The sequence below is a fragment of the Convolutriloba macropyga genome, chromosome 5 (assembly GCF_964194025.1).
Source record: "Convolutriloba macropyga chromosome 5, txConMacr16.3, whole genome shotgun sequence".
In the NCBI taxonomy this organism is placed as follows: Eukaryota; Metazoa; Xenacoelomorpha; order Acoela; family Convolutidae; genus Convolutriloba; species Convolutriloba macropyga.
The window spans coordinates 33666129-33692708 of NC_134472.1; the positions used below are offsets into that span (position 1 = coordinate 33666129).

At 35.8% G+C, this 26580-nt stretch overlaps 2 protein-coding genes across 2 annotated transcripts in view; both read right to left on the reverse strand.

Annotated features, from left to right (window-relative positions):
• Window positions 1-1959, reverse strand: part of LOC142339966 (carbohydrate sulfotransferase 1-like) — a 38452-nt gene extending 36493 nt beyond the window's left edge. The window contains exons 1-2 of the mRNA XM_075390338.1: window positions 1905-1959; window positions 1032-1580 (exon numbers count right to left, since the gene is read on the reverse strand). Of these exons, the coding sequence (XP_075246453.1) occupies window positions 1032-1533 (502 nt within the window). The 5' untranslated portion in view covers window positions 1534-1580; window positions 1905-1959. The remainder of the gene's footprint in view (window positions 1-1031; window positions 1581-1904) is intronic.
• An 8046-nt stretch (window positions 1960-10005) lies between these two features.
• On the reverse strand, window positions 10006-20906 carry LOC142340351 (bile acid-sensitive ion channel-like). The gene is made up of 5 exons (XM_075390925.1): window positions 20795-20906; window positions 19660-19800; window positions 15767-16060; window positions 11592-11792; window positions 10006-10367 (listed from the first exon to the last, which is right to left on the reverse strand). Exons 1-5 carry the CDS (start codon window positions 20904-20906, stop codon window positions 10006-10008), a joined length of 1110 nt encoding a protein of 369 aa, XP_075247040.1.
• Window positions 20907-26580: the final 5674 nt, after the last annotated feature.

Consider the following 26580-nt stretch of genomic DNA (forward strand, 5'->3'; position numbering starts at 1 on the left):
TTCTTGAAACCATATCCAAGACCATAAAATTTTATGGTACCTGCAAGAACCATGAAGGAGCACGGTCTTGTATATGATTCCCAAGCAAACATAAACTACAATACTTTTGCAGCACGACATTAATCGTTTTTAGAAGAAGAAATGTTAACCATGAGTAGTTTAGAACTGGCTTTTGAACAACTTAAGTTTCACCATATATGGTCATCCCTGGGACCATTAACGTTTATGGCCAATTATATGATTGCCATGAAACCATAAAATCATACTTAATTCAAATTTTCAACGGCTACTTTTCACCACCAAATATGTCAGATGAACTCAGTTCACGCGTTTTGAACCTTGGTTTGAAATTTCGTATGGTCCGGTATATGGTTGCCAAGTATTCTTGGTCTTCATATATGGCTTGATATGGTTGCCAAGATTTATTCCAGTCTAGCAAGTCAAGTTATAACCGTTCAAAAATCTACTCTCATTGTCTCTCGCATCATCTTGCATTTTGCGCGGAAATATTTTTTGTGATTATTACAGCGTTTTCTTATTAGCTGTATTCGTGTCCTTGCCTTAACGAAAAGTTGGTGAAAAAGCCCGTTCTTTTTCAGTGTTGATCCTCAAGAATGTTCAGATGATATCTTTTGAAAGAGGAAGGGTTGTCTTGCAAGACCTGGAGAATGGTTGGTTATATTGCACGATCTTTGAATATGATAATGTAAGACTTTCTCAAAGATCTTGCAAGCTAACACAGCCATTCTAGGTCAACTGGGCGGTGTAGTTGGTCCCATAATTTTGTAATGCAATCGCGCCTTTGGAAAATTTAAGGCAAATGATCATTATTTTACTTCATAGCTGCATGTGTTACTATGGAGCTTCGACGTTTGGGACGTTCACTAACGATGAGAGTTTCTAGGACTAACTATAACATTAACACAATGAATTCATAATCATTTAGTTACGCGTATTAAATTTTTTTATCGAGCATCTATATTTTTTAAATCTTACGCCGATAGAATATATCGCAAATAACATTTACTCACCATTAGCAGCCAAGTAGAATTCGACTAACTCTTGGCTAAATTTGCAATTCAGCAGCTGAGCTAGATATGAAATATAAAACTTGTATTTGTAAGCTAGTGAACTGTAATTTTCGTTTTCCATTTCATCCCAAAAATAACGAACTCGTTTTGACATTACTTGTGACATGAAATAGGCTAACGGCTCGAAACTGTACCAGGCATGGTCATTTCTGTTAAATATTTCCCCAATAAAAGAGGAGCCGCCTCGTTTGTAGGCCAAAATTTGAACTTTAACTTGAGGATTATGTGTTGACTCTGTGCTTGACTCTGGCACCCGCTCATAACTGTTACTGATCAGTTGAGTTTCAATAATGGAAGAAAGATCGTTTGTTGATGTAACTAATAGGGATAATTTACTGTTTTGAAAGATTTTTGAGCTCCATACGCTGTATGATGAAATTGAAATTAGCAAACTGGCTGAAAAAAGGAGCCATAATTTGCGCGAGAAAATTCGACGAATCATTTGAGTGATCAAACTCAGAAAATGCGCTGAAACAATCAGTCGTATCTCTAAACAAGCAAAGATGTTTCGCAAAGGATTTTTGCAGCACTCGAAATGCTCATTTCGATTTCGTGAATGGTTAAAAAATTAAAGCGATCATATTTAGTTAACCCTTTTTCGTATCTGCTGTAGTGATCTAATTTAAACGCGTACATTTCACCCTGTCTTTGTTTGGTCTATGACGTCAGTTTTTTGCTGGATATTTAATGAGTATATAACAGAAGAAGAAACAAAAACATTTCGGGAAACTGATCTCAATTTATAATCAAATATTACAGTTTACAATTTTGAGAAACCCTTATAGCTACTTAGCAACGAATGAATAAATATACTTTTCTATGCAGGAAATGAGCCATTGACGAATGTAGAAAAAATGATGTAACTGTGGTAAGAAATCCACACACTTTAGGAAGTGTACGTTAAAAGTGTGGTTTCCGTCACTTAGAACTAAAGCCTCCAAGCGCAGTAGGCAACAATTGTTTATTACAACACATTTGCATTCCCGTCATGCATAAACAACATACACACGTTTCAGGGACTTGAAAATGTTTTCACACAAATTGTCACGTCTCAATCCATTGCGCATATATATGTATATATCCTGTTTTAGTTGTCTCTTTCATGAAAACAGTTTAACAATTGAATATTCACATCTATAGAAGTAAAAGTAAACTGTTGTGTTACTAAGGAGAAAAAAAAATGAATCAAGCAGTAGTCGAGGCCTCAGCACACGAGAAACCACCGCACTCGATCGATATTTTGCATGAAAAACAGTCCCTGAACAATATTTGGTATGGAATGGTTTGACTCGACCCTATACTTGCCCTCGATTATTTGTGGTACTAAAAGCGCTGTCTTGAAGCTTGGCTCGACAATACACGGTCTCCTCAACTAACCTTCAGCAAACGCTGTGTTCAATTTACTAAAGCAACAGTTCATCAAGGGAAGCATTAAATTTTGAATGCATCATAGAAATAATCTGAGAAGCTGACCAATTCTAATTACAGCCGGAGTTGCCAAAAAAGAGATCAACTTCTTATTAAGGGATGAACTTGATTTAACCATGAGAGAAGTTGGAGCATTTCTACATTTGATTAAACTAAAGTTATTCCTGTGACTTGATGATCTCTTTGTATTTATCACTTTGTGGACTATATCTACAACTCAATAGTCGGAATTGTATGCTTTTATGTACAAGTTCTAATTTCTGTGAATGTGATGACTGTGATGCTCATTAATAAAATAGCAATTTGTTTATCTGCAAAGATATAATGCGTCCAGTAGCATATGGAATTCGTAGTTTTACTGTAATGGCAATATCAAAACTTTTGCTACATAGATTGCATGGGAGCAGAGAAGATCGTCAATCGGGCTGCAAGCCAGACCAACGTTTGAAGCTAAAAAGACAGAATCTCCCCTTGTACAATTGCATGCTCTGCCTGCAGATACTTCCAGACATTCATACCCTAGTGACAAGCGGATTCAAATCTTTTAAAATTCTGGCAAGAACCTCTGAAGATATAAGTCCTAGCAAACAGAATCATGATACTTATGTTTTAGAAAACACATTTGAAGCAAACTATTGTTTATTAAACTAGGTACAAAACCAAAATCAATGGAAAAATTTTTAGGCAAGAATCTTGCAATTTTTAAAATTCTGGAAATATTTTTTGTGTATTTTTAGTAGCTAAAACCAACTGAAAACAAAATGATTTGACTGTTACCAGGATTTTTTATCAGCAAAACTGATTCTGTTTGACTTTTTTCCTAAATACCTACTGAATGTGCTCTTTTTTGTAGTACTTAATTAGTACTCCTATAGTTTAGTTCGATAACTCCGCCACCCACGGTCGCAAGCCGGGAATGAAAAAGGAGGGGGGCATAACCACAAAAATAAGACTGGAAAAAATCAAAAAGTCAGGTTTTATCCTGACTTCAGTAGATTTTACGACAGTTGATTAACTGTTTTTGCTCAACCAACGGCAGAAAGCAGCCAGGTAAACAAGATGAAAAAGTAAATTTAAATTCAAAATCTTGCAAAATTCTTGAAAGATGGATTCAAAATCTTTGAAAAATAATCAAAGATGGATGCAAGAATCTTGCAAGATGAAAACAAATCTTGCAAGGTTCTTGCAAGAAAAAGAGAAGAACTATGCGTTCCCTTGCAAGATTTTACTTTTTTTCATTACTAGGGTAGATGCATGAGAGATACTGAAAACCGCCTGAACCAGGAAAGTTTTTAAAGTGCTCTGGTTTTTCTAAAAAAGCATTTGAATGTCCGAATAAAGGTAGAAAAGTTTTCAGAGGATGAATTTAATGACATTAACTACCAGATTCGAAGCCGAATTTAGACATGGTCTCCGTAAAATTATATGGGTCTTAGGACATCAGGCAAAAACCGAATGGGCGAACAAATTTTTTGCATTCATGAGCCAAAAAATTGTTAACATAAAATTTGAGGAAGATAGGTGTATATTAAATAAGACAATCAATCAATAAAAATACTAAAACAATTAATAAATAAAACGGTATCCCGAAAGCCACTCGACGCCAAGCTGTACTTAAAAATCCCTAACATTTCATTTCAAATGAAAATACGCTAATACACTCTAAAAAGGTCTTGTTAACAAAACCTGCAATATTTGCAGCAAGACATAATTGCAGACAACAATAACTGAAAGATTATCTTCAAGAAAAGTGCAATTTACAAAGAACACATTACCAAAAAAGTTTCTTGCAGTTTCAATACAGCCGTATTGTGCTTTATAGGTAGTTCTTGACAAAGAAAAATAATTGAAAGCGTTTACTTATTTCTAGGAAAATTTTTCCATTAGATTTGAATAGAGAGTTTTGATAAAAAATAAAACTAAGAAACTGATGTTTTTGAAAAAATAGTTTGACAAGGACTCATACAATACTTTTAACAAAATCCATTGATTACATTTCACCTAATTGCAGTGAGCATTCTTCTTGTTATTCTCGCTTGATTTGTTTCCAATTGTTTGTGACGCAAATGATTTGATCGCAGAGCTAAATTTAAGAGTGTTATTTGAAAAATTACTCATCATAACTGTAAACTCTACTTGAGTTTATATAATTGAATTTTATTTTGATTTTACTGCAAATGTTGCCTAAACTTTTTTTGTGAATTTGAGTTAACAGGACGTCAATCAGCTCTTTCGAAAAACTGTCACACAAGTCCCCGATAGTCCACACAAGTTCCTATTTTTTTATGTTCTGTCGCGAGAAATTTAAGTCGAAGAATTCTCAGAAGTACGTACTGTCATATTTGAATTCGGACGCCCAACATTGATAACTGAATAAACAATCGTGTCAAGTTGAATAGTTTTAATCCCTCGTATTTTGTCAAGGTCATGTGTCGCACTCTGTTTCTCATAACTTTATCGAAGCTGAATGAGATTTTTGAGGGTAATTAGGATTTTTTGGAGAAAAACCTTGTAAATACTGATTATCACCCCTTGTAGACCCAACTGTTAATGTTTTCGAATCATGCAATGCCTGACAATTGGGATTGAACAGCAAAAGTTTTCGTTTATTTCCAATCGTGCAGCTTTCATTTAAAATCTGCAGGTAGATTTCCCTAGAACTTTTGATTTTTTTTTTCGTAAAACAAATAAGAATTCAACTCTATTTTCGGAAAAGGAATCTAGAGTTTTATATGCAACATATTTTTTTGCAATTCTAACTACAGTTTGCTCATAAGTTTTGCAGATTGATATTTTTGCAGGTAAATTTCTAGGTGCTGTTACATGCAATTTTTGAAACATTCTTTTTAAAATCAGCTAGAATTTTTCCTGCAAATGAAGTTCTAAGGAAGCATTCCTTCAAATATTACATGCAAGTTTCGACTAAAATTACTATACCAAATTCTTGTTATCTTTGTTATCTAGAAAATTTTACTCAAAATTACAGCTAAATTAGTGAGTCGTTTTATAGAACAGTTTTTTTTTTCAACAATCTAGATAAATTTATCTGCTGCGGTTACAATCAATTAAACTTATTAAAAGTGAAAGGCTGCTACTTTGTTTCCCAAGTTTTGAGCGTTTTGATTCCATTTAATTTAAGATCAATCCAAGGTTTTTCCTACACTTTAATGATTGTAAAATTTTTTGATTCAATTAATGAATAACTTAGCAGCACGTTATTAATTCTTTACTCTAATAATTTTCCAATGTCTTTTTTCGGGTATTACCTAGGAAATTAAATATAGCATTATAGTGTGATATGATTTATAAACTCTTCTCATGAGTGTGTCTTCCCCTCAATTTTTTTCATAAAACTCTTTTTTCGATAATCTTTTTTTAACATTGTCTGCCAGCAGGAACCCTGTTTTTTGCAAAAGTCAACAAAAAAAAGAAAGCCATACATTAAAGCAGGGATTAAAAAGTGACATTGAATTTTTTTTGTCAAGCCCATGAAAAACTAAATTGATAATATCCAATTTTGCGGATTATCCGGTTTAACTCAATGAACTTAAATGAAAGTTACAGTGGTGTCAACAAATGATTCCTCATCTTAACGAGTCAATTATTCACAAATCCTTTGGCAATTTTTGAGCAGTGCCTTTAATTGTATTAACTTTATGGAATTCACATGTAAAAATCTTTTTTCTTTTAATTCAAAAAACAGAGCTATAAACGTACATTGGCTTTACTTTTTTCGACAAAATGTGAATTTGTGACTTTAGAAAAAATGACCGTTTCGTATAGGCTAAACGTGGGAACCATCAAAGGCAAAGTTTCCTCGAGATATGATTATAATTGTCTCTATCAGCCTGTTTTTTTTTTTTTTACAGTACAAGAATTTGATTGTATTGGTGCTCTGTCTTCTTTACAATTCAAAGAACTTGAATTATATTGGGGCGCTGTCTTTTTTTAAGATCTGTTCAAACATTTTCATGATATTTGAAGTCAAATTGAAGCAGTGATTTTGATCGAGCCCAAAGAGGAAGTGGAGCGAAAAAGCGAGTGGTTGTGCGGCGTGAATTTTTTTCGCTTTAATTTTAATGTAGAGTGAGCTAACAGAGTTTGAACAAAAATTCGCTTTCTTTTCTAGTGGTCTTTTGTTCACATGCGTCAATTTCACTTTGATTTATACTGTTTTTCAATTTTTTGGATCGGATTTTTCTCTAAATGGTTTTCCCAATCCTAGATTTTTTCTTTGAAACAATGTTTCATTTCTCGCTATTGTTCTTTTTCAAATGCGGCATTTTGGCATTGATTTTCTCTTTTTTTTTATTTTTTATCTGATTTTTTAGAAATGGTTTTTCCAAGTAACTCATAGTCTTTTCGAGGTCTAATTTTTTGTTTATTCAATGGAAATTCTTTGAATTGTACGTCAGGACTTTAATTTTTGTAAGATGTTTTCACACCTTTTTTCATGACTTTGAGCTTTCAAAACGGGATAAACAGGTAAAGCTCAGTGGGCATCAAGTTTCATTAGAGAACCTTAGCCGCGTTTAGTAGTCCATCAAGTACTAAGAGTGGTGAAGCTACTGGGAGAGCCGTAATTTAAGGCTAAAGGATCAATTTTAGGAGTTTTCGAGCCCCAATTGTTGCAATTTTTCGCATTTTTTTTGTCATTTTTCGAATTTTTTGTTTGACCAGTCTGAAATTGAGTTTAATAAAAGTTTAAAAAAGTCTTTTGCAGTACGTAATTACTTTTTTTGGCAAGTTTAAGAGGTACATTTTTTTGGTACTTCAAACATAAACACGCAAATTTATAAAGGTTTTTACAATTTTTTTTCAAGTTTTTTGGAAAATTTTGTATTTTTCTCTGCCTTTTTCCAGCTTATGGTGTCAATAAACGCCCTGGTGAGCTGAATAACAGGTTATTGCATAGTCTCTAGTGGTAATACAATGTCTTTCAAGATTTTAACATCACACTTTTGTAAATTTTTTTTTATAAAACTTACAAAAGTTACCTCTTAAGTTTTCGAAAATTCATGTCATTTTTTAGGTTCCTCTAACCTTATTGGCTTCTAAGCTTTAATAATAGGTTACTGCATAGTTTCTAGTGATAACGGGGAATATTTTTCCAGATTTTATATTAAGATCTTCAGCAAAATTTTTAAAAAAAACGCAATTTTTTTAAAGAAAATTTCTGAAAATCTGTTCATTTTTCCTCAGTAGCCAGGGAAAATCCTGTAAGGTTTGCTAGTATGTTATTGCATAGTTTCTAGTTGCATTGATATATTGAAATGGTTTTCAGTTTTTTAATATTACTGTTTTTAGCTGGTTTTTTAATAAAAATCAAGTTTTGAAAATATTTGAAATTTTTTTTCAGTTTTTTCCTGCATCAGGGGCCCAGAGACTTCCTGCAGTGTTTACTGCATAGTTTCTTGAGGTAATGGAATGGTTATCAAAACTTTAATAACACGAATGTTAGCAAAATTTTTATAATTTTTAATTTTTTTCAAATTTTCTGAAAATTATTATCTTGTTCCAAGTTTATGGATATTTATGAGCCAGTGAAACTATTCAAGGCTTTAAATAGGGATACTGGATGGTCTCTGGAGACAATTAAAGAGTTCTGAAGATTTTTGACTTTTTTAAAATTTTTTTGAAATTTTTTTTATTATTTTCTGAGTTTAACGATCTTTACTGACCAATGAAACTTTTTTTTTAAGTCTTGCAGATGGGTTACATGACAGATCTCTAGAGATAAAAAGGGGTTTTTAATCATTTTCTCCTGCACAAATTGGAACTTTTTTTAAAATTTGTGCTTCTCAGTATTTTTGAAGAGTATATTGAATTGACTCATATATGGCCTTCAGGTTAAAAGCTTCAAGAGTTTTGGCAATGGGTATTTTTGTTTAGTTTGTTTGATTCTTTTAGTCGCCCAACTTTTGAGATTTTGTATTTTTGGCTGCGATTTTTCTATTGATGTACTGGTCAGGTACATTACGTCTGTTTTTCATTCAATTCTTTGGATTGTATTTCAGGACATGTCCTGCTATGTTTTTTTTTAATTTTTGATTGTCTTCTTCATTGTACAACCTATTAATAAAATCTAATTTTTTTGGTTACGGTCGGTTTTGGACGTCTAATATCATGCTCAGATTCGTTGCTTCAGATTGAAATTGGCAGTCGATAACTTTGTGTATCTGAAAAATAAAAATAACAAAAGTATGGATGTTGATCAAACATACAAAGACATTAATCAATTTTTAGTAAACATTTAAATTGCTTTATGAAAAATTCATATCTTACCGAGACAATAGTAATTTATTGTTTTCTAGTATATATTATCTTCATATGATTATCCGGATTGCTCTAAATAATTTGGATGTTCTCACTGGCTCTTGTCATGGAAGTGACTGTTTAACTGTCTGTTTAAGAACAAATTTAGGAGGTGTCAAAATAGCAGAGAAATAGATTGTCTAGTAATAACTTTGTCATACAGAGCCCCAAAGGTTGCAAAAAATTAAGAATGCGGAGTTTAATAAAACATCTGATCAATATTTTTATCCCATCACTTTTTATCAGATCTCATGCTGCAGAAATTCGGCTTCAAGGGAATTTTTATTGTGCAAGATATGATCACAACGCAGTAATTTGTTATTAGATAATAAATCACCTCTCTATTTTTTTGCAGAACGGTAGAAGTCCAAGGTACTCGGTAGAACTTAACAGCTTATGGACATATCAGAAACAGTGAGGTCTTGAAGAACTTATCAACAGACTTAAAGACTTTTAAAAAAAGCAACTTTTTGCTATAAAAAAATCACTTTTTCGCTTGGCACATAGTCAGAGAGTAATCTCACTTCTTCACATTAACAAGAAAAAATTTTTGATGCGAGACCAACAACGATGGCGTTATAATTAACAGTGTTGGGGAATATGAAGCAAAATGATATAAACAATCTCAAATATCTACAAGTGATGTTCTATACTTTGGAATGCCTTTACTTTAACACTTAACACAAGTTCAAACCATTGCAAAGATCAAATAGAGTACTTAGTTTGAGATGGGAGACTCTGCGCTTTTAAAAGTTATTTTGTGATTGAAAAAAATGGCATCCTTTAAGAGCTATGATGGAATATCGGAACTAAATTTTTTCCGACTTATAAACTTATCAAATCTTACAACTTTGGCTACACAGAATGTTATACATCTGATAGTTTGAATCCGGATCTGACAAGATCTGAGGAAATCAATTTCTGTGCAAGGCCTGAAAAGGTGTCGTGTTAGTTCTGAAAAAAAATTTAATCTGTTATAAGATCGGGTACGTTTCAAATTTCTCTCGGTAAAGACCTGAAACAATTTTAGTCAAGGGATGCGTTATCTGATAAGTGCTGGTCAGATTAACGTGTAAAATCTGTCTTGATAAAAAACTCTAGGAATCCCTAAATTATTCAACAAACTTTTACAATGTACTACAAACTTTTATTCATCAGCTGAGGTCTCATGTTATTCAATAAAAAAACATGTTTCAATCAACAACAAATTAATCATATCAAGAATGAAGAAACTCAGTTCAACAATAGTGACCAGACTGGCTCCAGCCATGAGCGCTCCCAGTCCCCCAAATGCAGAGATAGTGTCGATGAATGAGTACTTGAGAGTGGTGACAATAGTGGTGTGAGTGAGAGTAGAGAAGTGTATATTCAACTCAACTCCATTCTGTCTGAGGTATTCGTAGCTGTACTTGGATCTGTTCACTTGTAGAGATCCACTCTTATAAGCACTTCTGCTGGGGAACTTGGCCATGCTCAAAATCTTTTCATTAAAGTTGTATGTGCACTGTGGCCTGCAACTCTGATAGCACGATTCTAAACAGTTAAAATCTTAATAAGAGTCGGCTTTGCATGTTGTTATCTACAAGCTAACCCAGGTTGATGTCCCAGCCCAAAAGTTGATATGTTCAGACCGCACAAGGGGGCGTCGTGCGTCCGAAGTTCCACGGTCTGGAAACTCTGATGAACGCACTAAAGTATGGACATAGGTTCCTTTGAACGCACGAAAATCTGGACATAAGAAAAATTGAAGGATCAAAATTCAAGACATAGGCAAATTTGAACGCACGAAAATCGGAACATAGTTACCATAGAGTGCCAGAAAATTTTTGGATTTAAAAACGACAAAAATGGTTGAACTCCTGGTTGATTCATCACACTTATTAGACTGCTCAATGAAGTGAAAGTATGCTGCGTGAAAAATGCAAACTCATTTGAACTCAATATTGTAAAACATCGAAAACAGCTAAACTTGAATCCATTATTTTGCCTATTTTGCACAACTTTAATACTATAATTCAAGAGCAGTGTTGAAATTGCGCAAAACCACGCTTTAATGCCGCCGCTTTCAACCAATATGAGCACCAGCCACTTTGTATTGTTTATATATGTACCAACTACTAAGACATTGCACCACAGCAATCACTCATATGATACCTATACTTAAAATGAATACCTGATGAAAATGATCTGCACAACTTATATGCAAAAATATTGAGATAATTCTGGAGATGAACGCATGAAAATCTGGAAATACACATTTTTGAGTGCACCAAGAGCAAACAAAATTCTGAACCTACAAAAACCTGGATCTACGTGCTTTTGAGCGCAAAAAATTGGAACGCACAAAAATCTGGTGGACTCAGAAAAATCTGGCGAACACAAGGAAGTCTGGACATCAAAGCACGATAGATTGGGCATATTTAATTTTGAACGCACCAATAGCAGACATGTATTTTGAACGCCCGAAAGTCTGGACAAACGTGCTTTTGAATGCACAAACGACGCACAAAACGTCTTAAAAGCTTGAACTTTTGGACATAGAGGTCTGTTGTTTGGGACCGTCTCATCATAAAAATGTTCTGTCTTGGACGGTCTGGACATATGCCTACTTTTGGTCTGGTACCTCAGCGTTAAAAGTTATACTAAGTTCACTTAAGTGACAGTAATTAATGAAGTTACAATTTGAACACCTGCAAAGATGAAATGCGTCTAGTAGCAGGTTCAGTTCGTAAGTTTCCTGTAATTTCAATCACAAACCTGCGGCTACGTAAATCGCATGGGAGCAGAGGAGAAGGTCAATTGGACTGCAAGCCAACCCAACTTGTGGATCGAAAAAGGCAGAATCTCCCCTTGTACAGTTGCATGCTCTATCAGCAGATACTTCTAGACATTCATAGACACATGAGAAATGCTGGTAGCCGCCCAAATTAGGAAGGTGTTTGAAGTGCCCAAGTTGGCCTAATAAAGCACTTGAATGTCTGGATTAAGGGATAAAAGCTTTTTCTAAGTATTAAATTGTTCACATCTACCGGATTGGCAGCAGCATTTAGATAATATCTGGCTTTGTTTATTTTGGGCGTAAAACATACAACAAAAACGTGATTAAGCGTAACAATGTTTTGTATTTTTGAGTAAAAAATATTGACTTAAAACTGGTCAAATTAGGCGATCAACAATTAAATCAATCAAATAATTAAGACACTGAAACAAATAATAATTGAAACGGTACTCCAAAGTCGGCATATTTTATTAAAAAAAATAGCGGACATTTACTCATGGATCTACGAGACTGAAACAATTAGACAACAGTACAGCAAAAATTCACGACTGCGTAATGTTTTTGAAACTGATAAGTGTTCTATCCAATTTGTTTCGCATTCCATAAAAGTCTTTAAATCAATCTCCACATTGGAAATGAATGAGACAAAACATATAGCCCAAAAATTAAGATAAAAACTATCGCTTCTAAAAAATATTTTGGATCTTTAACGAAGATAAGACTAAGAAGAACCCAACAAAAATCTTTAAAAAATGAAAATTTACACCATTTTGTGCAAAAAACACTTTGAAAACTCGAAAACTTTTCACTTTGGATTTAGGAGTTTTTATCAGTTTCTGCACTCCGACAGGGCATCACCTATTTTTCCCATTTTGAATGTTCAATCTCATAGAACAATTTGAGAAAACATCTTTCAAAGCAATGACTGAGCACCAGTGCAATCTAATTCTTGGATATCAAAAATCGAGAATGCACAAAAACAAGCGTTGAATGGCTGATGGTGGCTATTAAAAAAAGATAAGTGCGCTTTACTTAGAATTTATTGCAATAAAGTTTCCTGCAATAAACAGATTTTTAAATTGAACATAATTTTTTACCAGTAAATCTATTTGAAAGCTTTAATTTACGTCAACGAAAATTTTTTCGTTGATTGATTAGAGGAATCGAAAAAATGATATTTTCGAGAGTCAGTTCGACAAGAACTGACCAGAAACTTTAAAAACATTCAATTTATTACCTTACCCATATTTTTTGCGCCTTCCATTTTCACCCTTCTGCCTCGCTGTTTTCCAAGTGCTTCTGACAAAAACTTTTGACCACAGAAACGAAGTTTACAATGTTATTCATAACAAGAGCCAGAAAAAGTAAACCTAAAATTTATTTTGAAATTGCTAATAAAAAATTTCATGTTTATGCTATAAATATCAGTTTTCTCTGTGCTCAACCCAAAACTTGAAGTCAAAACAGACCAAAAAGCGTGCTGACTTACTTTATAGTTATCAGAGGGTACTGCGGTGCACCCTTTTATCAGAAAATTGCTGATGCAGAATCTCAATAGTGGGGTTAGTTATGATCATTATAAAAAAATGTTTGTTTGTTTTTTGTATAACCCGATTATTGCCGCACGTTTAATGATTTTTTTAATCAAAAGTCCTTAAATCAACAATTACTTGATGAGGAGGTTTCAACAAGAACAAACTGCGACAATGCGACAAAATTTTAGGTAGTTCTATCTGTTATTTGATTTCAAAAAATGCAGTATAGTTACATAAAACTTTTTTCAAGACAATTTTCTCAAAAAATCAGTAAGAATATATCTAGAATGTTAAAATAAAAGCACCAAAAATTTTACCGCCTATAAAATTTTCGAGGTAATTCTTACTAAAATTTGAACATATCTTTTTCAGAACGGTTTTCTTTTAGCAAATTGAGTAGAATTTTATTTGTAAAAAAACCACAAATTGCAGTAAATTTGTAGTTGGGATATCTTAAATAACAATTTACTGGAAGAATCCGTGTAAATTTACCTGCGTTTTAATTCAGTTTACCTTTTCCTTCCTTTTTGAATTTAGTTGTTCTTTTCTTTTTCGCATTCATTGGATGAAAAAAAATATATTAAATTAACGCAAACTATAATTTAATTTTGGTTCCTGCGTAATCGCGGCGGAATAGCATAAGGCCATAGCGCCTGTTCTCTGCTGCCCTTTTTCTTATTATTCCTACATTTCAGAGTGTACTTTTTTATGAGCACCATTGCTCTGTTTTGGTTACGATAGCCTCTTGTTTTGAGTCTGAATTTTTCACCATCTTTGCAGCCAACGTTGGTCAGGCTATGGTCAAACTGAAGCTATGGCTAAGTAAGTGCTCATCTTCTCACATACAGCTTTTTGGCGTCAGGAGATTTAACACTCAATGATTGGATTGTGCATGACACGCTTTATCTATCGTCTATCATGGCACTTATTAACCTTATCAGCACGTTCTTTATATGTATTAAAATATTTTGCGTTTAAAAATTAAGCATAAATTGAGATCATTAGTCAATTTAATTTCTTGCATGTATTACAGGTGTTAGATTATAGCGTCAAGCGGATTTCGAGGTACAGTTTTTGAATGTTTCTATTACTTGTAGCGTAATTTCCACAAATTTTCGAGTTAACATATTTTGTCTCGTGGATACAAAAAATATGCTTTTCTTGATCCAGGTTTGCTTAATTTTTACTCCCACATTAAAATTGCAATAAGAGTTTTCTCTCAAAATCACCAATGTCGAACAGTCGTTAATGCGAAGAAGGCGAAAGTCAATGAAAAAGAACAAGCATCACCTAAAAAAATGAGCAAAATAAAAATAAATTTGGCGAGTTGGTTTGTTGAATTCAATCATGACAATCATAATAAGATATTTATGAAAACTTGTATGGACAAATTTTTGATCGTATAACGTGGCCCGAAAAAAAAATGGTAGGAAAAGAACATGTCCGACTCTAATTGCACTTGAAAAAACACATGCTTGATCAATTGAACAACAGCAGTTTCACCTTCAGGGCCGAGAAATTTTCTAAGAATTATGTTAGCAATGAGGTTAAGGTTAGCAATGGTTTTTCAAAAACTTTAACAGAAAAACTTAATATTTTTTGCTCTGAAATGCGCTGAAAACCACTGAATTCTCAAAAAAGTTAGCGTTGACTGATACTCGAACCCTGCTCTCCTGTGTTGTAGTCATCACCTAATCCACTTCACCATTTCTTCGTGAAATTTAGTTGATTTTTATAGCCTTATTATCAACGAAATGCACTGAAAATTCAGCGCAATTAATGGATTATTTCAGCAAATTTCAGCGCTTTTTGCAATACGCTAATCGTTAATATAAGACCAATTGAAAGGGATCGGTGCCCAAAAGTGGTGGAATCCGTTGATTTGTCAAAGAAATACGCTATAACTTGATTGCATTTCTTACAAAGTTTCAGCGCATTTCAGCGTATTATTATGCAAGACTTATGCGCTGACATTTTAAGAAATCAGCACATTTGAGCACTTTTAAGCGCATTTCAGCGCATTCAGCTTATTTCTCAGATTATTTTAGAACATTCAGCGCTTTTCTTAAAAAAAATAATGCACTGAAACGGCAGTGACATCTGTAGCCTGGTGAACCCACTGTATTAACGTTCAAAAAATTTACCCTGGACTTAAAATCGGCACAACAGAGTCATGTTAGTTTTTTGCTTGGCTAATGTCAAAACGTGAAGAGTTAATGTCAAAACGTGAAAACTTATATGGGAATATCTTTCCATGGCTTTGTCTTTTTTGTCAAAACTTCAACAAAATTGATAAAATTCGCAAAAATTTTAGCTTTGGCAGCGGGTAGGTAGCCCTCAGCTATTGCAAAATTTATTGAAAAATTTTGAGAGTCATGATATAAAACTGGGATATAATGAAATTCTGATAAAGTGAAATCTGGAGATTTAAAAAGTTTGTGAAGCGACCAAAAAACTACACCCTAATTTGATAATACTTGTTGTTATCCATCATCATTCAATCATGTAAATTTGAGCTAAAGTAGTTTATAAATTGCCGGTTACCAGAAAAACTAATCTTCGGAGTGGTAATCAGCACAATGTTGTTCTTGTTAGCAACCCTTTTTCACATTACCTACCTGTAGGGATACAATCAGTTGTGCCAGATCTCTCATCAATTGTAACAGATTTTAATCCAAGATCATAGGTCTTTCCAGGCATCAGCTGAACATTAGCTTTTAGATCCCACTTTTGGAAACTGTCGGTTGTTCCTACTATGAAACTGAGAGAATTTTCTGCGAATGGTGCACTGTCTGAGGCATTTAGCGTCAATATAAGACGGAGTGATTCATCCGGAGCTTGCAAGACAGTATCGCCGTGGTCGAAGCTGAGGCAATGAGAAAATTTTCTCCAATTATCGATGCAGTTCTTTCCTGAAAATAGTAAAAATTGAGTTGAGATTTTTACCAGGTTTATGTTACAGGCTGAGCAAAACAAAACCTAACACTTTAAATAGGAATGCATTGCCCAAGTGAAAAGTCACGCAGATACTTTTAGTTCTTATCTTTAATACAACAATTGTAGGCTGCAAATTTCGTTTGACCCGGGTTGACCTCATAATCAAACGTTATAAAATTAAAACGTGCTGAAAAATAAAGGAGTGCTAAATCTAAGTGCAAAAATATGATTATTTTATGATTAAAAACTTTTTTGTGGGACATTAAAAAGGCGGGACATTGGGACATTGGGACATTGGGACAGTTACCCAACGCGCTTTCTCGGGTCGAGGTGTCACTGCAAAAATTTGTAAGTTAGGCGGTGAATGTTGAAATTTTTGTAAGATAAGCGATGAATGTGGTGAAAATACATAAATCAGGCGGTGAATTCTGTGAAAAAACTTTATCGCTTGGTAGCAGCGAATTCATCGTTTTGAAAAAAAGTTCAAATTATGTGAGATAAGCGGTGAAATTACATAAATTCACCGCTTAACTTAGTGGTGAAATTACAAAAAATCACCACATTTCACCGCTAAAATTTGTAATTTCACCACTGAGGAGGGTAATTTGTAGTAAGCGGTGAAAGGTGGTTAATTTTTATGAGTTCACCGCTTACTCTAGCGGCGAAATTACATAATTTTACCGCATTTCACCACAAAACTATGTACGATGTTTGCGGTGAAAAAAAAAACTTTTCACCGCTTATCTTACGTATTTTTCCAATTTTTTCTCCAACTGGGTTATAAGTGACCTCCATTTAAACCTCCATTTAATTTTTTTTAATTTTATTATGAAATGACCTTTAGTAAATCGGCCATTTGTATTCAGCTAAAGTATCAAAGAATCCGTGCTTCATTGTCAATTGCCCCTTTGTTTATTTTCATTTGATCTTTAGCCGTTGAAAAACTGAAAAAGAATTACAAATTCCCAAAATTGTTTTAATTCAAAAACTTTAGCGAAGATTGTAAGTTTTGCAATCATGACTTGATTTATTTCTATCAACTGACGTGGCGAGAGCTGTAAAAATTGCATTGATTTGTTCCAAACATACTTGTTTTGCACGTTAGAAATTTAAAATGTTTCGTTTTTTGCCGACAATGATATCATGTAATAATCTGGCATTTTTTTCTCAACATTTTGATTCCTCTTTTAAGAATCAATCTTGTAAAATTTGCTTTTGTACATCCCTAGGGTTTCTTTAATTTACAATAAATAACAAAAAACTCATTGCTTACGAAAAGAAGAATGTTAGAGCAAAAATAACTATTTTATCTCATAAATTCAACATTACTTCAGATTTTAGGCAAAATTCAAACCCTAGTCGAGAGATTGTCGATTTCTAAACATAAGAAATCGTCGGTATCGCTGTTTTTTTCTAGCCAAAGACAACGAAAGTTCATACAACCCTTTGGTTGGCAACATTGTTTTTGTTCGGTATTTAACATAAGAAGGATTCGGTATCGTCAAATTTAAACGTAAGAGAGAATCGGTATGGTCGTTTTTCAAACTTACGAAAGTTTCTGTATTGTCGTTTTTAAATGTAAGAAATTTTCGGTGTCGTCTTTTTTCGAACATAAGAAAGTTTTAGCATCGTAGTATTAAACGTAAGAGATATTTGGTGTCGTCGTTTTTTAGTGCGAAAGAGATTCGGTATCGTAGTATTCAACCGGAAGAGATATTCGGCATTGTTGACTACTTGGATGACAATCATAAAACGAAATATTGACGGAAAATTATCTCAAGTTGATTAAAAAAAACAACTTTTGATATTTTCCTGTTTTTTCTATGGCGTTTCCCTCCTCCTTTCTCATCCGGACTGGAACCAGCTACGGTGGCGTTACAAATAAACAACTAAAGGAGAAATGAGTCCAAGCAAATTGTAAAAACCGCACCTAAAAATCTCTCCAAAAAACCAAAAAAAATATAGCTAAAGGGAAAAATATAAGTTCAAATAAGCGAAAAATTGCAGATTTCCAGGTGAAACACGAAGTTTTCTAGGACCGTTAGACAGATCGATCAGATGTGTGACTTAAAACTTACATACTGCTGGTACACCGCGATATCTAATTTTGTTCACTTTAAACAACTTCTTGACGCAATAAAATTTTTCAATTTTTTAAATTCAAAAAGAGAAAAAATGGATAAATAGAATTAAAATAAAAACTTTTTATAGGAACTTTAGGTGGGTCATTTTTTTGCCCTACAACCTACATACTACGGTAACTTGAGATATCAATTATGCGGATCATAAATAATATAGGAACACTTTCATCGCAGCTTTTTTTATTTTAATAAAAACATACCGAAGGTTTCCTACGTTGCTTATAACATACCGACTATTTCTTCACTTGAAACCAAAAATAGCGAACACTTCTTACATCTATTAACCAACCGAACAAACCGACTATGGCTAAACCGAACATACCGAATCTTTCTAACGTTCCAGACAGAACATACCGAATCTTGATAAACCAAACATAACGAAGCTTTCTTACGTTCCAGACAGAACATACGAATCTTGATAAATCGTACATACCGAAGCTCTCTTATGTTCCAGACCCAACATACCGCCGATTTCCTACGTTTGAAACCGAACTTACCGAACAAGCCGAACATACCGACGATTTGTTACGTTGAAAACCGAACATACCGAACACTTCTTTCGTCGTTTTTGTTCGGTCTCCTGGAATAGGGAACTGTTTTCTTTGATTGTTTGCCTGCTGCAACCCGGGTTGAGAAATTACGAAGAAATCGAAGCAAGAACTGTCGTTTTTGGTCGACTTTTGTCGATTTCGTCGGTTTTTTATGTAGGAAATGTCGATTATCCACGTTTTCGTCGGTATTGTCGGTATTTAATGTAAGAAGTGTCTATTAACGTAGTTTTCGTCGGTATTGTCGGTTTTGGCAGTAAGAAGTGTCGATTACGGTCGTTTTTTGTCGGTATTGTCAGTCTCAGTTTGTTTTAAATACAAAAGAAATAGAGGAAAACTAAGTGACAAAGGTGCAGTGGAGGAGAAGGTGGCTTGTAATATAGGGGTCCAAGGTTCGAATCCTGGCAGGGACTTTCCTGTTTGTGAGCTTTTTAGAATGGCAAAAACCGACGATTCATACGTTAAAATACCGACGAAAACCGATCAAAACAACGAAAAAAACGTAAGGGCTTTGACCGGTTTTGGCGAAGTAAAAGCGACGAAAACCGACGATTTCTTATGTTTAAATCCGAAGAATTTCTCAACACGGGAATGCTTGATTGTTGAATATCTGCTGCACAGTGTAAATAGGGTTATTATTGGACCAATAGCTAGAACTGTTAAGTCTTACCGTAAGCCGATGTATAAAACTGCCATCAATTTCAAGCCAATTTGATTGCCCATGTTGTAGTTAAAAATTGACAATTCAATTCAAATAAAATATTTTCTTTGATTTGAAAGCGGCCAAAACGTTCACCCCTCGACAATTGGGCTGAAAGGCCGTCCTTTTTTATATGTTTCTTGTCAAAATTTTGTGAGGGGACTTCGTCAGAAATAGCACTTTACCTTTCCACTGACAATGCAAAATGTGACTGTCAAGTGTGGATCCGTATAGACCTGTTATATTGGTTTTGAACTCAATTTCCTTTATTGGCTTCCCCGCACTATTCGCCAATATATCCTCCAATGAAGAAGTTTTGTTCATACCTGTAATGCAAAAACGCACTGCCGATAAAATCTCTGTGATATTGGCGAAACTGAGCAGAAATCACAGTATCTCATCCCTCAATTACATATGTCTAGACCTTCAATCTTAAACAATATCCGTTTAAGCTTTCCTTAAACAATTTTTCTACATAGGCTGTTGCGGCTGCTCAAGAATCTCAGCGGAACCGAAATATCACAGCCTGGTTTTCGAGCTTTACGCCGGCCTGGTTCGTAACAGGGTTCAATTGACTAACAATATCGTCGAAACACTTATTTGCTCAAACGTAGTAAAGGACTGTAACGTTAATTTGACTGAAGTTAAGAAAATCCTTAGTGATATTCTATGTTCAATCTCGAGCAGAAATTTTTAAGGCTTCAGCCAGTGTTAGTGATGTTGCTAACCTCTTGTCAAGAAAGCTCAACTATTTTAAAACTCGCAAGATCTTAAGATCTAGCAAAACTTAGCCAAAAAGACTAAACTGTTGAAGAATCAAATTGTAGTCTAATCTGAGAGCCAACTGGTTTTTGCAACAGTTTCTAATGGTTCTGAATACAATATGGTTTCACTATTCATACACTTCGGTTAAAGTAAAGAATCAGTTTAGTAAATATCGGTTAAAAGTAAATATCGTTTAAAACATCATTGTTACTTGTTTCTGATTGGCTAGTCAAGTAGGTCATTGTTGTCACCTATGTGGTTAGTCAAGTTCATGATTTAGGTCATTGTTTGCATAGATATATTTCAAATTACAGCAATATATGCTTTTGTTGACATAAGCGGCGGATGGTTTTTATGTAACTCTAAATGCCTCAATTATACGCACTTGATCTTTAATGGTCACTTAACTCATCTAAAGTAGCATAAAAGCAGTTTAAGAATTTTAACAAAAAATGACAAAATATCAAAAAAAGAAAATTTTGCACCACATGAGTTCTATTAGCCACACTTGTGGGTCTGATGCTCGAACGTTTGTTGGGTCCATGAATAGCTAACTGTCACCCTTACGGTATACCGTAACCTCAGGATGATCACGTTTTCCAATCCCAAAATAGGGGAATGGACAAATGTTCGGTCCCAACTTGTAAAATTTTCCAGGTTTGGTCATATTTGTGTTTTGACAAATTCTAAGTTTTTTCAATTAAAAAAGTTGTTTCCTGCTGTCTAATAGCTTCTGCAGCTGAACGTCGCCAGCCCTGTCAGTCACGTCGTAGAATACTGGCCCTTATTCACAACCGGCCGGTTCATCTCTCCATGTGCCATTTGGACAAGCTGATCGCAAAACACCGTCGTTTCCACTAAAATCTCAAGGATTCGTCCCAGCTTATACTCACAGCGTTTCACCGAGTCATCTACTAGTCAAACATCTCTCCTTCTTTCAGGTTTCGCACATTTTCTTTGGATCACTTCGGTCTCTGGTTATATTGTGGAAGGTATTCGAGAGTCCATCTTTTCCAGATCGTTTCAACATAGGCTTGAACCCTTTTGAAGGATTATCTCATATCATGATAGCGCTCACTGGTGGCATAACGGGTGCATCCGATTTCTCTCGTCCTAACAGGAAGTGATTGGAAGTGATTGCTGTCAGGTCTTCAGGGTCGTCAATTAGTTCTGTCAGGGGTCGTGCGTTGAGTGTTTGCTCTACAAGACACATTGCAGTGCTGAGTACCTTGTCGGTATGACTTCAGTTGTCCAAGATTGTAATAATGACTTTCTTGCAACTTGGAACTGGTTTCTCCCAGATTTCACCAAAATGTGGCGCTCCAGGTGGATTGAATTGCCAAGAGATTCTTTTTTGAGCCAAGTCACTCTCAATCTTAGCTTTGTCGCACTCGTTCATGGATTCTTTCAGCTCGTTTGCTGCTCCAACGAAAAGTGTTCCATTTTCAAAGATGATAGAATTTGGGTAACCACGTTCTGCATTGAATCTTGTCACTGCAGATAGGCATGACTTGGTGCCCAACTTCTATGTCTACCGTTCCGATTAATAGGCAAGTGAAAAGGCAGCACCACTGCTTCAGTGAACATCGTAGGAACCTGACTTCCGCACTCTGTGCCTTCGAGTAGGTCGTCACGAAGCGCTCTCTCCAACAGAAGCTTAACGATTGAATGTTTTGTTGTCAATCGTATTGGATGTTTTGCGATGTAATGGAGACTTGAAAGTTTCAGTCGGCCTTTCACCTAACATGTTCCATCTCCTTTAATGAAGGGTGGCAATTTGGGAATGTTCAATAATTTTGAGATTCTTCTGCTGCTTGTTTTTGACTTCGAAAAATTCGGGAAGCTTTCGTTTTGAACAAATTGCAACAAAAATTGTTTTCCTTAGTGAATTTCGTTTTGAGAGGTCCCTTCTGCTTCGTGCTGAACACAATGCAGTAGGCAAGGAAATTTCTATTTCAGTTGAAGATATTGCATCGTCTCCAGTCGAATATTTGATGCAGTTTAGTTTCTGTGTCTACAGTACTCTTAGCTTGCTCAGCTTCAGCTTCGTTAACTTGGCAACACGTCTTTGGCCACCTTTCTTCATCTGTCTGGAGCCATGCCAGCCCGTTTAACCACCAGAACTCCTTTAGGCCTTCGATGGACATCCCTCTTGTGCCATTATCTGCTGCGTTCTTAATGCCTTTGACATGTCTCCATTGATCTATGGAAGTTTTTTATAGATTTTCTGCTGCCCTGTTGGCAACAAACACTAGCTGTTTCTTGTTCGCTGACTAAAACATTGTAATACACAGTAGATAAATCTGTCCAACGTTAGAATTTGTCAATTCTTACTTCATGTTCTCTCAAAGTCTGCTTTCTGACCTGAACTCCGTAGACTGCGGCTTTAAGTTCTAACTTCGGAACCGTCGTGTGTCTGATAGACGCTACCTTTTATTTTTCTATCTCACATGTAGGTTTTAACATTGCCCGTCTTGCAGATATGCCACGATGCACATTGGCTCTTCTAAGGCGTCTGTGAAAATGTGGAGTCTGAACTTTGAACATCCGTTTTCGATATAAAGTCGATTTATCGACATTGTACTTATTTCTCTCAACTCTTAGAACCAAGCAGAGAATAGTTTTGAGTGTTCGGCTGACTCTTTTTATCATGCTTGTCCACTTATTGTTCGAATGTTTTTGAGTAGAAACCACATTCTTTTCGTGAAGGGTGAACATTTCCCTAGTGGTTCGAACACTGCTTAGACAAAGGATAGAACAAATCTCCGAGTTATTTTCGCTGGAGCTTCCTTCTCAGTTCCACGACAGAATGCAGTACCCTCAGTGTCTATATTCCAGTTCAGTTCAAGGATTGAGGATGGTTGTGTTTCGGCCTCGAAAGTTTTCACAACTTTCGTTGATCTGCATCTGTGATCTGTGAATTGACTTCTTCGTCACTCGTTATCCACTTCGTCAAATTGATTCTCTACTTTTACTACGGAGGTTTGGAACCTTTGGTACACTTCAATTGCTTCTTAAGGTGTTCTTACTGACAATGGAAAGTCGTCCATTTAGATGTTTCGCTGGACAATCTTGACAAGAATTTCGTCTTCTTTCGCGTTATCTTTCGCCACTCCATGCAAAGCCTAGTTTGCACAAGTCGGCGAGCTCTTCCCCTCGAAAACTTGTCCCATATACCCGTAGATTTCTATCTTCTGCACTGGATCTTCTCGCCTGAGAAATCACAACATCAGCTGTCATCGCTTGGGACAGCAACTTGACCAAACATTGCTTCTATGTTGGCTGAAATCGCTATTTCGTGCTCTCGAAAAATATTTCCGATCAGACTCTGCAACAGGTCTGTTCCAGATAGCAGTTTGTCATTCAAGGCCACACCCTGATATTTCGCTGCTGCGCTGCACACTCTTCTGACTTTTTAGCGGGTCGTTTATTTGCGGGTTGACAACAGGATGATGTGACAAATGCCACTGAAGCTTGTCTCTGGTTTCGTTGAGCTCAAATTCTTTGACTTTGTGGACATCACCAGCATTGACGTCATTGTCAGTGGTTTTTTGATAACGCTTTCGTAACCTATCATCTTTCTGTAGGCGTTTTTCTGGGGATTTGAGTTGCCCCATAGCAGAATAGAAGTTATTGAGTTTACATCGTATTTTCGCCACAGAGTCCCAGCTTTTTGTAAATTGGTTTGCTAACTTGTCCTTTGTGATTGAGGTTCCTGTAGTAGCTAGAGCTTCTGTCTGATTTGCCGGTAGGGGCCCATTTAAGGCCAATCCGATTTTCAATTTTAATGCCTGAGCTCCAGCTTTATCGTCTGATTGCTTGAATTCTAATTGGTGGTGGATGTCATAACAGTCCTGTCCAAGATTGACTTGAACTTCCTTTAGATTGTAGCTCTGACGTGGCAAGTTCCTCAGATGTGGATAGCGTTCTTTCAGCCCTTGCAGATCTACAATCCGGTCACTTAATTTCAGTGCATTGTTTTCAATGATCGAGACTTCTTGTGCGCTGAAACCGCTATAGGCACTATTTCCGTCTATAAATCTTGAGCTCCGTAGATTCCTGCTATAGATAAGGACGACTGAAATTGAGGATCCTTTATCAGACGTTGCCAGTACGCTCAGCATTTGGTTGCCATTCATCATTTTTATGCGTACTACAGGGAGTCCTCCTTGAGTATTCATTGTTGCTACAGTTGTCGTATCATCTGAGACACCGGTTGTAGCATCCTTCGTCGAAAAGTCACTGTCCAATTTTGTTGCGTAGTCTTTCACAATTGGACATATTACAAGTTCTACTTTCGCATTGCTTTGACCGATGGTCAGTTCTCAGGCAATTGAAACACAATCTGAAGTTCTGGACTCAAGTTCTCGTCGTTCATTCAGCTTCATTGATTGAAATTTCTCGCAACTGTAGATGGCGTGCTGCCCGTCTTTGAATGTTTATTCTGAGTTTTTTGGTTTTGTGAAATCAACGGCGTTTGATGCGAAAACATTTGCTTTCAGTTTTTCACGGCTTTGACACTTGGAGATTGTCTGGGCTAAAAGTCTTCAAGTATGAAAGCTGTTGATTAAATCCAGTCCATGAATACAATCAAGTTTTCTGATAGTAGTTGATGATCCTGTAGGTGTCGCAGCCACTGCTCTTAAAGCTGAGGGGAGAATTTTTGGGGGAATGATGCTGAACTCAGAACTTGCTCCGATTCCAAGTCAGGCTTAAAGCCAAGCCGAGTCAAGACGTTAACCGTGGTTGTGAACACGCTTGCAGAACGAGCAGCGCGACTGTAGTCATCGTGTCTAACTGGAGGATGAATGTATATCTTCTTAAGTTTAGAATTGACAATGACTCTCAGACTGCCAAACTATATGCAGAGAATGTACCAGGACCGATAATATGCATTTGAGTTGAAACCTCATCCACAAATTGCAGCTTTCGCTTGACCATTGAGGTTTATCTTCAGGTACTGCATTTTCTCAGTATTGCTCAGCCGCTTTTGATGCACAATAGCGCTGGGGCCACTCGGGCCACTCCAGTGGGTCTCCTGAATACTCCGTTGGATTAAGTTTTCTTAATCCTCTCGGATCACCACTTGGTTGGTAACTTACTTGTGGGGTAGTTTGGACCACCGTTGTTTGATTTTGGCTTTCCATTGATCTGTAACCAGAATTGTGCTTGGGACTTTAATTTCTCTGTTGGAGCGTCGTCTTGGGCAAAAGCGTCTTTGGTTCTGTCACTAATTGGTTTAGGGATTTCCAGTTTTTTGAGAATACCCGAAACTTGCTGTTGCGTTGCAAAAAATCCTACACCCAGTGGGAACAGCGGAGTATATTTCGGGAAGGCGCTGAAATGTTTTCCGTCCTTGGCTTGTTTAGGAGGGTCGATCACAACTTTTGGAGATTGTGGTCGACTATGGCCAGACCGTTTGGTCACTTAATCTGCCCAGCCTTCCGTTCTTTCTAGCGTGCGCCTTGATCCAACACATTCTAAGTCGTCTGCCTGCAACCCAGATATTCTTGAATTTATATTTGTCAGTTCAAATTCGAGGCGCTTTGCTCGGTTTCGGCTTCAGCGGTCTTTCTTTCATTTTCAAGGACTCGCACATGCTGTCGCAGAAGTAGTCTGTCTTGGTGTTGCAATTTTAGATGTAATTCCTGTTCTTGTTATTAGCGTTTCCGCTGTAAACGCAATTCCTGTCCTCATTTTGTGTTGCTGCTGTAAACATAGTTTTCGTTGCCGACGAAAGACCTCTCTTTCCTCAAGCTCCTACTCTAACTCCAACAGCCGCTCTTGCAGTCTTCCCTTTTCTTAGCTCTTAAGTTTTAGAGCTCCGTTTCCTCGATCTGTCGCCTTCTCGATGATAGCGAGTTGCCAATACTTTGTTCTATTCTGCTTCCGTGTCAAGCAGAATGTCTGGAAGAGAACTCAAAATTCTCTTCGAGGTTTTCTATTGCTCCATTTCCTCTATCAGTTCCATTCTCGTTTGGTTCCCTATCGCCATCCGATGTGGATGACAATAATGATGTTTGATCTTCATTCCCTGCAATTTGAAAGTACTGTTTTTAGTATCTGGATGATAATCTTTATTCACACTTAAAGCCGTCAACTAATTCGTAGCAATATCTGACTTAACGATTTGTAAGAACTCTGCATGAGCAAAATCTAAATTCTTGGCTACACAATGCGTGTTTGCCTAAGTCATCTACAATTTATGCTCCAAATATTCCTCCAATTTTCTCGCATCCCTTTTGAATGATATACAATTTTCCATCGCTGTGTAGATTTGCAAGGTGTCTTTTCGTTGGTTTAAAACGTCTCAATTTCTAATTTCGGGAATTGTCCGGACA